The following is a 14103-nucleotide window of genomic DNA, read 5'->3' as shown; positions in this document are numbered from 1 at the left end:
ACTATTTGCCTGGGGAGGCTACAACTCCCAAAAACACATCCTTGCTGACCGTTCAGCCTGGTGGGGGCCTCAGCTGCCTCTCTATAGAGCCCATCTGCATTCAGCCAGCAAATGACCGCAGCTCCTGAAGGCGCTGTGCCTGCTTCGAAAGGACCATCGACGCTGCATTTGCCTGGCAGAGCCTTTTCTGAAAGTAAGCCTCACATATGCTGAAGACTTGGGCTGCGCCTGACCTTCTCACAGCCGGTGCAGAACAAACAAGCAGATATAGCGGCCCTCTGTCTGTGATCAGAATAGGGGCAGTAACTTGCACTCAAGACCCCAGAGTGGGGAATTAGGACTTTTCTGCAGCATAAATGATGCGGCAAAAATAAGTGAACTGATGTCACATCTGAACTTCTGGGGCCAGCATAAAGTAATATGCATCTGTTCCTAATCCATGCCTAAACTGTGGAACGCAGGAGACTATAGTTAATAGGGTTGCCTAGGTGCAAGCGACTACTAAAGAGTGGGAACGGAGCGCAAACTACAGATTGTAACTGGGGATACCACTTTGTATTGCTAATCGAATTGTATTCTGTAATATTTAGTTCTGATTAAAATTGCTTTCCGTTACATGAAGAGAAGCACTCGGCTAAACACTGAGTTCTTATATCTGTGGGTTTACTCTTGAGGTCTGAGCTCTTGCTCCGCTTCTCTTAGTGATAGTATGATAGTATGAATCTTTAGTGCATGATCAATTAAAATCGTTACAACATATTAAAAAAAAGTGAAAAGGAAAAATAAAAGCTAGCGGCAAAAAGCACCCTTAAAATGCCAAAGCTCAGAAAGCTGCATAGTCACGCCTATGAGGGTGCCTTATCATAGCACCTTCTAAGTACAGTAAGATACAATAAAAACCCAGAAGGGAGTCCCACCCTGGGGTCCCCAAAACACCAGCTGTTTACACAAAATGAGTACCCATTATACCTCCTTCTGCGGGCACCAGCTAATTATTCACCTGTTAACCCAGTACCGTATCCAATGTTCCCCGAGATCAACTTAACAAAATGCATACCAGTCGGGGAGATGCTATGCATAGGTTACCTCTCTTAGCTCGTCATCCAGGGCCGTTAAGTGGAAGGGAGGGATAGCTTAGATGGCAGGAGCTTTCGTCAGAGCCGTTTCTTTGTAGGCCCCCTCCCTCCGCGGGTAGCCATGCTAGTTTGGCTCCTTACTTGAAGGCTAGGCACAGCTTGTAAATAAAAAAAATAAAAAAACAGGCTAGTTCCATGGGGACCTTTGCAGAAAAAATAAGTCTTAAAGCTTTGTTACATGTTCTCTCCCCATGTTTCAGGAACAGGGGTTTTAGTAGTAGGCGCCTTTCAGACGCCAAGCATGGGCAGCAGCATACAAGATGTGTTATCGATTCGGTATGGTATTTACACAGCGTGGATTTGTGCGATATTCCACTACCGTCGATGTTCCCAGGCAGGTAAAGTGAAAAGGCGCATCTGCAGAATGTTCTGGAACGCTCGCTCTCCTAAAGGTGCTTTTAGATAGGGCTGACCTTTGGTGATTACATAAGATTCGAGCAAGCCATCGGCTCCACGGATGTCCCTGACTGTTGAGATATCTTTGTCTATAGAGGCCTGCATGCCAAGCTCTTTCAGTTTTTTCTTCATTACCGCTTTCGTGATGGCAGGGTCTGTAGAATAGGAAGGGGCCAGGTTGAACTGTTCCTCAGCCTGTGTCAAATAGATGGCCCAACTACTTGTTTCATTTTTGAAGATTACTTTCAAGGCTTCCCTGAGGCTGCGTGCCTCTGCCCTGCAGACACTTTGATAAATCTTTATCATATCCATTTTGCACATTAAGTCCATACTTACTATGTCTAATTCCAGATGTATCCCTGTATGCCTTGTTGGCCTGGGGATCTTGAGGATCCTTTTGTAGGCTCTGATCTGGGCATTCTCTAGTGTGGCTGTCAATTTGTCTGGAAACGCCAAATGGCCGTAGGTAATTGCGGGTAGCAATTTTGCTCTTATTATCCTGCTTAATGGCTCAAATGTAGGTGCCTTAAGCTGTTGATGGAGTTTTGCTAATGCATAGGAGATTTTCACTGCTTTGGAAGTCAGTGCCGCTGCCTGGTGAGTTGTTCTCCCTGTATTTGATAGCCAAACCCCCAAGTAGTGATATTTATCTTCCATCTCTATGCTTAAAGGTCCAAGTTTCCATATTTTATGCAGATTTGTTTGTCTGACGGCTGAAGACCAGGACTTTTGTTTTTTTCTGCATTTGCTTTTAAGGAATTTCTTTCATTGTAGTCATGCAGTATGTCAAGACCACTTTTGAGCCCAGTCCAGGTTTGGGGGAGCAAGACCATATCGTCCACGTATTGTATTATAGGGAGCAACAATTGCCCCAGCCTCAGCAGGAACGTATTTCCTCATAGCAACTCAGCGCCCAGATCAACTGTATATAAATTAAAGAAGGTGGGGGTGATAACACAGCCCTGTTTTAGGCCTTTGTTGGTAAAGATCTTCCTGGTCACACGTGTTTTTGTGATTTTTATTCTCACCCAAGTGTCAGAGTATAGGGCTATTATTGAAGCTGGCAATTTCCTTGGAATCCCCCAGGGCGCTAATTTCTTCCAAAGGATGTGCCGCACCACCCCATTGAAAGCTGCACTATAATTAATGATACATGCAAAGAGTGGAGGAGATGTTGGTTTTAGTGCTTGTTGGCCAAGATATGAGAATGCCAGGACATTGTCTAATGTAGAGGAGCTAGGTCTAAAACCTGTTTGATATGATGGGATGATGTTATTTGCTGAGATCCATTCTTCTAACTCTTGAAGCAAAACCCTTGCATATGCTTGCCATCTAAGTCCAATAAGGCTATCAGCCTATAGTTTTCAGGGCAGGTGGTATCCCCTTTTTTCTCTTAGTGTGTCTCCCTGAGAAGCCTGTAACTGCTCACCTTAGTCTAATATGCAAAGGATTGTACTTGGCTCAGATTGCAGAGCCTTAGTGGGACGGCCCTGGAACACCAGTGATAAATGACCTCAAACAACATAGTTGGGATCCAGTATCTCCTGTTTACCCTGGTCGCCCCCAAAATGAGGTCTTATAGTCACAAATTGTTCAAATTTAGCAATAACCCTGATTGCTGCTCCTTTGGATTATGGGTGTGGCGATGCCCAGTGTCATATCGGAACATGCAGCAGCCTCCAATAGTTTAAAATTCAACATACACTGATTTAATGATTTAATCCCTCGCCCTTGACAGACACATAATTCTCCACTTCTCCTACAAGTGATAAGGTAATTTTGTGCTGTGAGCTAAAACGAGATTCTTGAAATCTTAGGAGTTGGTCTTTTCACAGCCATCAGAGTTCTACTGATAACATGAATAGAAGTTGGAATAGGGGTCATGCCTTTGCCAGGGGACCAGAGCACAGACCTGCTGTCATTCACCAAAATCCTTGCCACTGAGTCCTAGTAGTTTTCAAAGGCCCAACTACAAAAATAAAATGACAATCACATTGTACCCATCACTAATCTAACAAAGCTACAACTTACTCTGTTGAAAACTTTAAGAGAGTGGATTATCACTTGGGGTGGGTGACTGCCCACCTCCAGAAACAATAACACTTCCTGTCAGGGTGAACCTTCAAGGTCACTAAATAACCGGAACCCAGCCCCCCTGCTAGTTATGGTACAGAACAGACAGGCTTAACTTAGGATAATGTAAAAAATATCTATGCGTTACCATAACAGTAATAAAGCCAAAATGACAAACTATAAAAAATCGCAAAGTTAATTAGAAAACTAAAGTAACATCTAATAAACAAAATTACATCAAAATGACACAAATCCTATAATGGTAATAAGAGACATGTATTTTTAAGGTTTTAAATAGCAACAGGGCAAATGATAGTGAACAGAAGCAGTGGACCAGGACCTAGGTGCGATTTGATGATGACTGTGATGCAGCCTGGGTCATATACACCAAATGGATTGGTCCCAGTGAAAGACTGTTGTGAACACCAGAATTCAAAATGCAGAGACAAATGGCGCAGTCAAGAAATAGCCCTAATGGAGACAAAAACTACCATTCTGAAAGACCTTTCAGAAATCATTCTTCAAGTCCAGTGTAGGATATTGAGCAAGAACTTCCAAGCTAGTAGCTGCCATGATTTGAAACCGAGCTTGACTGAGTTAAGTGAGAACTCCTAAGGTATTGTTGTGCATGCACGTAGATTGCTCTGTGCACTTCAGCTGTTCTCCTGACAGTACAAGTACTGTCACGTTGGCACATCCGCTCCTTGAGTGAAAAGAATATTCACAAAATCCAAAATGTTGGATTTCTCCCTTGTGCAGAGATTTTGTTATCACCCAGACCTGTGGCCAAGGTACTAAGCAGGCCCCTCCTCTGTCACTGAAAACCAGTTCTTGGAGTAGCTCTCTGTGGGTTTGGTGCCAAACTGACTAGTGAGACAAAGGTTGGAGCCTTACATGGGGTCACCTGACATTTAATTATGACAGGGCAGTCTGCTTTGAAGATAATTAAGTTCATGGGTCCACCCCAACTGGACTTTCTGCCAGGAGAAGAAAAACACCTCAACACTCACATGCCACTCTCTGTGCACTGGGTGCAGTTTTCTCACCTCTTTGACAACTCATTCAGGCCAAGTACAGGCTGGGCAGGGGCTGAGGAGCTAATGCAAATTAGCTTCCAGCAGCTTTTCGCACAGTAAAGGTAACTTTCTAAAAGTTATGTTCGTACTATATTTAATAAACATCTAACTTCACCATTACATTGGATTTATTTTAAATATAAAAAGAAGTCTTTGAATGGAGTTTGTTGGTTAAAAGTTACAGGTTAAAAGGTATAATCTATACTTTGAACTTTTCTATGTGCCAGTTTCAGCCTGACCAGTATTTGTAGTTTTTGGCCTCATCATTGGGGAATATACTATTTCTAATGACATATTTTCCACTCTTCAATATTATGCCATCTACCCTGAGACCAGCAAGACATGCTTAGGGGAGATTTATTTATTATTTGAAATGTGTTTTTCCTACCCGTCAAAACTGCGATTTAGACAGGTCTCCGTGGCATGTTCAAGCTGCTCCTGCCAGGCTCTACATGATAGGCCAAAAGATGTTTTCACTACCATTCTAGTGAAAAGCACAATAGGTGCTGCAGTCTACAGGTGGCATTTAACTTTCCATGCCAGGGGTGTATTTTCTGCACCATGTACTTTGACCTTATAGGAAACTTGATTGTGCCAGTCTGGTTAAGACAATTTCAACATGTCTAAAGAGATAGCACAGGCACTTTATTCCTGTTTAGCAGCAGTAAAGCACACATACTTTTAATACAGGCAAACAGGTAGGGCACAAATTGGAGGGACATCATTCAAAAGATGGTAATTTCCTACAAATGCTTTCTCAACATCCAATAATACTATAATAACTGGGATCTCTTTCCAAACCTGGATTGATCAGATTGATCCACATTGATCTGACTTGACAGGTATTTCTCACGTTAAGCAGCCAATACATGAGTAAAAAATATTAGCATACTCCTTAAGAAGAGCAGTCTGCCTCTGTAACTTACAGCTCTTGAAGCCCTTACTCATTGCCTATATCAATGAGGCATCCACTTCTGTAATGGTGGGCAAGATTCCTGATTCTCTTGTGAAAATATTAGGGACTTCAGCAAAGGGGTCTGCCAAAAGATTGCTAAGGTTTTTCCCAATCTTAGCTCCCTCACAGTTCTCGTACCTTACCTGTAATATCAATAAGATGGTTAAAGTCCATTCTCTGGATCTGTCAAGCATGTGAAGTGGGGGAGGGGGCTGTGGAGGCAAGAGCCAAGGAACCCAGCACTACCCTTCCCACCTTCTAATCCTTTAATGTGAAGATTTTGATAGAAGTGTACAACAGTTACTGATCTTTTTCTCTCATCGTTGACACATTGACCCTCATTAGCTTTGATTTTTAATATGCATGCCCTGTTGTGCTGAACTGTCAGCCATAAGACCAGTAGCATGTCAGCCCTATTTCATTTGTTATAGTGTTTCTGTTGGAGACTCTTGAGTGCATGCTTTATTCTTAGATTGTAGGATAGTTAATTGTCTCATAGGTGAATGACTCTATCTTATTCTTCCCGCTATTGTGTTCGTTATTAGCTTGATCCTGCTCCATTAGATTCCCAAAGATTTATTTCTCAGTTACCATTCTGCGCTCCCTGTTGGGGAGTGCATCTAAATCCATTAATGTGCATCAGTGTTCCAAATTTGTGGATAATGATGGTACATCTTCTTAATGTATATCCAGGAACTCCTACTTTTGACTTATACGTTTTTGCCTATATACCGGGTCCTTAAGGAGATACTCCTTAAGTCTCCACAAAGTCACAAATGTCATCATCTGCTTCTCAGATTTCTGACCCTGATGCCTCTCTTGAATCTATTTTCTGAGTCATTGCGTTTCTTCTCTAGTGATTATAATCCAGTAAAACAATGAATGTTGTCACCACTCACCTCGTGTCTGACATAAATTGATGTAGATGTTGTGCAACATAAACTCACAATACCAAGCTTTGCTTGTCTTTTTTTAAGTTAGGGATGTTATTCCCGTGATCCAGCTGTAGTTTGGAGCGAGAGAGATCCTGAGAGAGAGTCTGGTCAAACTCTATCTCAGAATCAGCTAGGCCAAAGAGCAAGTCTTCCATTGTCTCCAAGGCACTCCTTTTGGCATCCATATTTCGCCTCCTTCCCTCTTTCAATACAGTTTCTGCAGCTCAAGCAAGTTTAGCAATTCAAGCAAAAAACAACTGCTTCCCAGTTGTAAAACGGTAAAGCTTTGCTTTCTCCGGGCCCCCATCACCTGAGGCATGTACCCAAGTGTTGCAATCATTTAGTTTGCATCTCTCCTGAAACATCACCTCCCACAAAGGTGAAACTCCTCACACCAAGGGAATGTGGCCCTGCGCAATGCAAAGACTAGTTTCAAAAGCCACTCTGGCACGAAGTGGATCAATGATGTATAGAGTTCTTGAGTTCTGGATCAGACCATGGTTGCCCAGTCAGCTGCTTCTCTACAGTTGCAGGAAAAACGACAGCACCAGGTGGAACTATCACAGTCAACACTTTCAGAGCAAAAACTAGGCCCACACACAAAGATGTCTTCCTGCCAAATCCCTCACTTTCAAAGGCACTCCATCCATTTCACGGCCACTTCTGAGATCAACTGTTCTTCTGGTCCAGCCTCCACCAGGACCACAGGACTTACTCCACCAGTTCCGTCACTGCTCAGGCAGCAGCTAGTAATGGGCATTCATGGGCGCTGTTGTTCCTCAGGTTCATGCAGAACGTGTCCTCACCTGGGTGTTGCAGCAGCCGCACATAGTGTCTCCGTTTCTGGGTATCCACTGATGAGCCCAGCTGTTCCACCTCATCTGCTCTGTTCATTCTTCCATAGACGCGTGGCTTTCCTCTTCGGATGGGGAGTCGGGTCTAGGTAGGGCCAACAGTAGCAAACCCTTGCAGACTATTCCCCTGGGGGATATCCACAACTACTTCAGTGACCACACCATCCCACAGCTTCCATTTTCCCTATGGCTGAGGAACCTTCTGGCTCTCTGTAGCCAGGCTTCTTCTCACATTCCAAAACTCATTGGATTCCTGCCACCCAATGCAGAGACAGTGCTGCCGCCATAAGGTCCATAAAGCAGTGGATGTCTTGGAGCTCAAAAAGAAGCTTCCAACTTGATAATATTTTTTATACTGTTTTAATTGTAGCAAGGAGAGGGTCAGATTCAATTTGAGCAGAGTTAAACGATTTGGCAGGAAAAGAACCGGGGACTGAAGGGAAGTTGCATTCTTTTTTTAGAAGGTCTAGTATTGCGCATTAGCAACTCGGAGTTCATTTTCTTTTCTGGTGAAAGATTAATCTTCAGTGAATGGAGTCTTTGGCTTTATAGTGTTTCGGAGGGGCGGAAGAAGATGACCTTTCTGTTTTAAGTTTCGTCAATTTAACCCCAGGAGGCTTTGAGTTGAAATTTCTGTGATTTGTTTTCCTCGTCAAGGAAGATATGGAAGTTTTCGTCCTGTTCTGGAGAAAAAGACCGGAATCTGTGAGACAAGGTATACAGGGCCTGTTTGATGGGATTTGACCTTTTTTTCTTTTTCTTTTTTTTTTTTTTACAGGTGCAAAGGATTCTTATAAAACGACAGGATATTTTCTCTGTGTGTGTTGGCCTTGAAAATGTTTTTCATTCTCAAATGTCTTTTGCTTCTCTCGTTGTCAAATGCTTTATAAATAATAGCAACAATGATGTTTTTCTGCGTGGCCTTTCCTGCTGCATTTCCACCGAATTGATTTAAAAAAACAATGGTTTAGCGATGTTTTTCATTACAAGACAGACATTTTATCTTGGTCTGGGAGTAATAAAACAGTTGCTTAACCTTGAGTGCTGTTAGCAGAGTGCCTTCAGGGGATGAAATTTTAATACTAATCATATTTGCGAACATGAGATCTCCTTATTTTTAATCGTCTTTATTCATTCTCATTCTGGGTCTTTTGCAGCTTAATGCATTTTAATTTGTGATTTTTAATTAATGTTATTTTCAAGATTAACCTTGGGCCACTACCTTCTGGAAAAATAAGTCTATACAGTTTCATTTGAAATGAGATAAATAGGGATGGGGGTTTGCAATCCAGAATAATCACGGGCCTTTTAAACGCGAATATGTATAATCTTTAAATTGTTGTTCAGCTAATTTACTTTAGGAAGTTCTGCTGTTATAACACTAGGAATGGCTTGAAGAAATAGAGTACTAGAAGGTTATGTTCTCTGTGTCGAATATTTATCGCCTAAAACCGGACAGTCACCCCCTAAACTACTCTTTTTATTTGTACATCCGTATTACGTTTTCTGTAATTTAATCATTCCATTTCAGTGTAGCTTTTTTTTCTTGTGAAAGTTCGACTTAAAGACGTAATTGTTTTTAGGTGTTAAATCTCCAAATATTTCTACAACATGACAAAAAACGGTTACACTTTATCGACCAAATCACTACATTGCATGGTACACAGATGTCTGATTTAACACTAAATGTATGCTTACCTTTTGATGTAGTGGATGTAATATTTTGTAAGTGTAAATTGTCAACTTCAATATACAATCATGGTACGGCTAAGCTGTAGGGTGAGAAAAAACATTGTCAATTAAATTTTATTTCACATTTATTTACCACTCGTTCTCCAATTGTGCTCTTTACCTTTTGTTCTGTTCTTTTTTTCTTTTTAAACAAAGTGGATTCCTGTATTAATGCCTCGTGTTTAATTACTTTATTCTCTTTTTAATAGGTTGAAAACAGACCAAAGTATTACGGCAGAGAGTAAGTACTTACTTGGGTCATAAGCTTTTCGGTAAAAAACAAAACAAAAAAAAAAACCCTGATTTTATGGACTATCTTCGCCAAGGAGGAAGGAGCCTAAGAACTGGAATGTTCTCATGCATTTTAAAGAGCATACTTAGCTAGCAATACTGGCATTTACTATGGAAATGATGCTGTAAGAAACTGTCTTTTTCTGGAGTATACCCTCATACCAGCTGTCTGTTCATTCACGCTGGCAGTACATCTCAGCTGACTAAGCCAGCAGTATAATGTGAGACAGATGAAATGCAATAAGATTAGAATTTAAATAAGACCACTCTTTAGGGCTTGTATTTCATCAAAAGCATCTGCCAGGATATTATTTTCTTTCTATTTAAATAAAAGATAATAGTTTAAATCACATGCTTTGCTGTGTTTGTCTATATTACTGTTGAGTACTATGATTTTGAATTGCAAACATTTTGCAAACCCACGTGTGGCTTTTGTGTGCGGAAACATCGTGTACAAGGACAAAATCCCATTTGTGATTCATAGAATCAGAAATGCTGGGATTTTGCCTTTGCAAATGTGTTTTGCTAACAAAGACAATTCAACAGTATGGCGTAATTCCCTTGTGAATAAATCTTCTCCCATGGTAGATTTCAGGATGTTCCTGAAGTCTACCACGGTTAGAGCTTTGGTCACAACGACATTCCACCATACTGGCAAACTTTGTTAGCAGTTCTCTGTGAACTTCGACATACGCGCCGCCATACTGGCAAACTTTCTTTATTAGCAGAACATAGTGACCATCCATGTTCTCGCCCATTTACTATTGGCAAGGGCCGAATATAATGAAATGCAGATTCAGGGTGGGAATGGGAGGGGAACTCCAGAAAAATTGATGGGATGCAGGATTAGGATTTTTTCTGTGTGGGGGTCACACATAGATTATTGTGAATGTCCCTTTGTATGGAAAGTTAATCTAGAAAGAAGAATGAAAACTTCCAACAGAGTTACAACCTCTCTACCGTTTCTTCCTCTCTGTTCTCTCAGGGATACAGTTTTCTGCCAGAGCAGCCTTACCCCAGTGTTCTCCTTATGTTTAGTCAACGAGCCACTGGGCCCTGCATGGCATTCTCTGGGCAGTGAAGCTGTGTCCAGCAATGCCTTATTTTCAGGACAGGAAACTCTGTCACAGCTGAACTGAGGTTTGAGTCCAGCAGTCTGAAAAGATTGTCGTGATGGGGCCTGAATGGACCCCATTTTGCTTTTTTCTGGGTGTTGGAGTTCTGAGCTTTCTGTCCCCTTAAGGTTAGTAAAGCAACACGGAATCCTGCAGTGTTCAGCTGCCCTGGCACCCTGCTATTGTCGCGCTTGTGTTAGAAGCCTTCTGGCTGCTATCTGTAGAATCTAACTAGTTCGCCTAAAGGAGGGCCTTCTTACCCGTCTCAAAGCTCAGACAAGGGCTACCAAGAACTGCCCATCAGTGCATGGTAAGCTTTCTGGAGCGGATACCATGCATGTTAGGCAAATGTTCAGGGGAGTCACGGAGGTATAGCAGACCAGAATGCTGAGGGGTTAAAGATGGGTGTGCACATCAGGTTCATTAGGGCGGGAAGAGCACAGCCCAAGTTGGTAACAGGGGAACAATTGGGTCAGTGGAGGGGGCACATCAAGCAAAAATCGAACTGGAAAAAGGGCATGGAGGATAGGGTCCACAGCAGGGGGGCGCAGAGTGGTTTGCTGCCTGGAGCACAATGCAGTGGGAATGGGTTGGAAGGGAGACCACGAAGTAGGACTATCTAACAGTTAGGAGGGGCAAAGAGCAATGTAAGTGGGGTTGGAAATAAGAGATCTGGGGGCGACTTTGGTGAATGGGGTGCGGTGGACTGTGAGAGAAACTACCTGGTACGTGGGCAACCACAGAGGAAGACCTTCGTGCATGCAGTTCTATAGAACTGACTCTTGAAACAACCTTTTTTTAAATTACCAAAACGTACAGCTCATGCGATATTAGGTTGTCTGGAATAAATCGCTTGACAAACTAGAGGAGGTTTTAATTGGTTGCAAGACCCCATTTCCACTCTTACCTGACTAGACTATCAGCAATTTTCTTCTTGTCACTTAACTCCCGTATATGCTCCAGTCATGTTACCGTGATATCACAGGCCCTTACTGTTTCAGCAACCCTGCTGCTCAGCTGGAGCCACACCATCTAAAAAAGAATAATCAATGCATGCACATCTAAGAATAATCAATGCATGCTCATCTAAGAATAATCAATGCATGCTCATCTAAGAATAATCAATGCATGCTCATCTAAGAATAATCAATGCATGCGCATCTAAGAATAATCAATGCATGCGCATCTAAGAATAATCAATGCATGCGCATCTAAGAATAATCAATGCATGCGCATCTAAGAATAATCAATGCATGCTCATCTAAGAATAATCAATGCATGCGCATCTAAGAATAATCAATGCATGCGCATCTAAGAATAATCAATGCATGCATGCGCATCTAAGAATAATCAATGCATGCATGCTCATCTAAGAATAATCAATGCATGCATGCTCATCTAAGAATAATCAATGCATGCTCATCTAAGAATAATCAATGCATGCTCATCTGTGTCTTTCTCTGAGCAGAAGAAAAGCAGTGGGCAAGATATTCCCTACCTAATTTTCAGTCTACGTGGTATGGGAGACTTGAACTACTTGTATTATGATCTGAACAAATATTTTTCTTAAATCATCATCGACTGATCAGACAATCTTTTAAATGTCTCAATCCTTTCAATAGTCTGTTAATCCCTGAACTTCTTAAAGGAAAAAAACATCTGTTGATGTGAGAGGGTCTGCTGTTCTAAATACCACCTAATGGCCTTCAGAATGTACAGGTACCAAATGTAAGTGTATAAACTGTCGATTCCAGTAGATTTGTGCCTCATTTATCTAATATTTCGAAAAATGCATAGAATGTTTTGAGAACTATGTATCTCACCGGTTGCCAAAGCTTTGTTCATGACAACGTCAATATTTCTAGTAATAACTCAGTCTGGTAGTTTTAAAGGTAGACTTGCTCAATAGATGCGTTCTGACACTGCCAACCATATCCAAACGTCCATGTTGAATCAAATAACCATTCTCCATAATCTACCACCATCAATTCAGTCAGCTATTGATTGTTCATTGAAGAAGGTAACTTTATCACATCTACCATCTCGAAGAGGTTTGGTCACACCAAACGTTGCTTCCAAGGAGGATACCTCAAACGTATAGCCTATATTATAGCCCAATCATTCAAAAACTCTCCAGTATTTCACTTGTTTCCATTTTATTTCCAGATAAATGCAATGTCTACAAATCTAAAAAAGAAGGAAAAGAATACTCTGAATTACTCAACCACTTCGTACCTTATCTTTAATAAACTTGTGTTGAAATCAGTGACAGCACAGTTACGGTAGTAATTATCAGAGGGTAGCTCTCAACTTCATAATTTTTCAAACAACTTTAGAATTGGCTGAGACACAGAAAGTGTCATTAAATGTTTTAGTTTGGATACATCTATCAGCGACTTTCATTGATGTCTCGGATCTAACTTTGACTGATTTTGTTTGTGCTATAAAACATATTTGGCCATGGCATCCTAAAACCACACCTGTGAGAAGGAATAAGGGAGGCCTTACATTTTTAGGCATCTCATTTAAGGTGCAGATAACCTCCTTACTCATCAGATTTTTTGTCTCTTTTTTTCCAGCCCTCATATTTGACGATGACAGTGAAATCATGTTTAATCTGAGTAATTCCAGCCTTATAACCAGAGACCCTTAAATTATGCAGCGGGAGATTGGCAAATTATGCAGCAGGGTGTAGTAAATTATGCAGAAAGAAAAAGTAAATTATGCAGCACATTTTGTAATAGTATTACTTCATTTTTTAAACTTGGTAACAGTAGACATTGTTTGCACATCATCAGTACCTTTTTAATACCCAAATATAGCAACAAGCAACAAAAGGGTGACCACTCCAGCTTCGCCAAGGGCCTTTTACTGCCTGGCAACATATGTTGCTGCATTTTTCGTAACTTTAGAACCGTTTGAGCTAGAAACATTTTTTTTTGTTAAACTCTGCAGATTATGCGGGACATAATGGATTATGTGGCAAATGCGATAAATCTGCAGTTACGTGAAAATCGTCGTAGCCACACAATTGCCTAATTCCAGTGACCCTGCTTATAGTTCAGTTATATCTTCACTATCAATTGAAAATGTTTGATCAATTGGTGCATGATCATGTCTCGAAGCTAAATGTTAACAAAGCTGAGGGTTTGCTTGTTATTGATGAAAAAGGAATAGCAGTAAAAATGTTTGCGGACCTTGGTGAGCTCTCTATTGGTTTCATCCTTGCCGTACAAGACTATATTGATAAAAGCTATCTCTGTTGCTGGTTCCTGTGCAAGCGTTTGTTGCCACCTCCATCAACATTTCTTATTTTGGACTATTATGGTTCCTATGGTAAATTGCATATCAAAATTGTAACGGGTAATTTAAGGATTAAACCTTGGAGAAAGTATACAAGATATAGACTCCTTAGTATTGGAACTAAATAAATAAAAACCTTTTTGTTCCATGAGATTGGTCCCCTTGACAACAACTGCTACCTACCTTCTCTTCACATTTTCAAGAAGCTGCTTGTTTCAGATTTGCACTTTATGCTTTT

General features: G+C 41.2%; 1 protein-coding gene across 1 annotated transcript in view; it reads left to right on the top strand.

Annotated features, from left to right (window-relative positions):
• The window catches only part of CHN1 (chimerin 1), a 300327-nt gene that overhangs the window by 115025 nt on the left and 171199 nt on the right, over nt 1-14103 (top strand). The window contains exon 4 of the mRNA XM_069225390.1: nt 9366-9397. Coding sequence (XP_069081491.1) covers nt 9366-9397 — 32 coding nt within the window. The remainder of the gene's footprint in view (nt 1-9365; nt 9398-14103) is intronic.

Source organism: Pleurodeles waltl, chromosome 3_1 (assembly GCF_031143425.1).
Source record: "Pleurodeles waltl isolate 20211129_DDA chromosome 3_1, aPleWal1.hap1.20221129, whole genome shotgun sequence".
Taxonomy (NCBI): Eukaryota; Metazoa; Chordata; class Amphibia; order Caudata; family Salamandridae; genus Pleurodeles; species Pleurodeles waltl.
The sequence above is the reverse complement of the archived record's forward strand: the minus strand, read 5'-3'. Positions and strand labels throughout refer to the sequence as shown.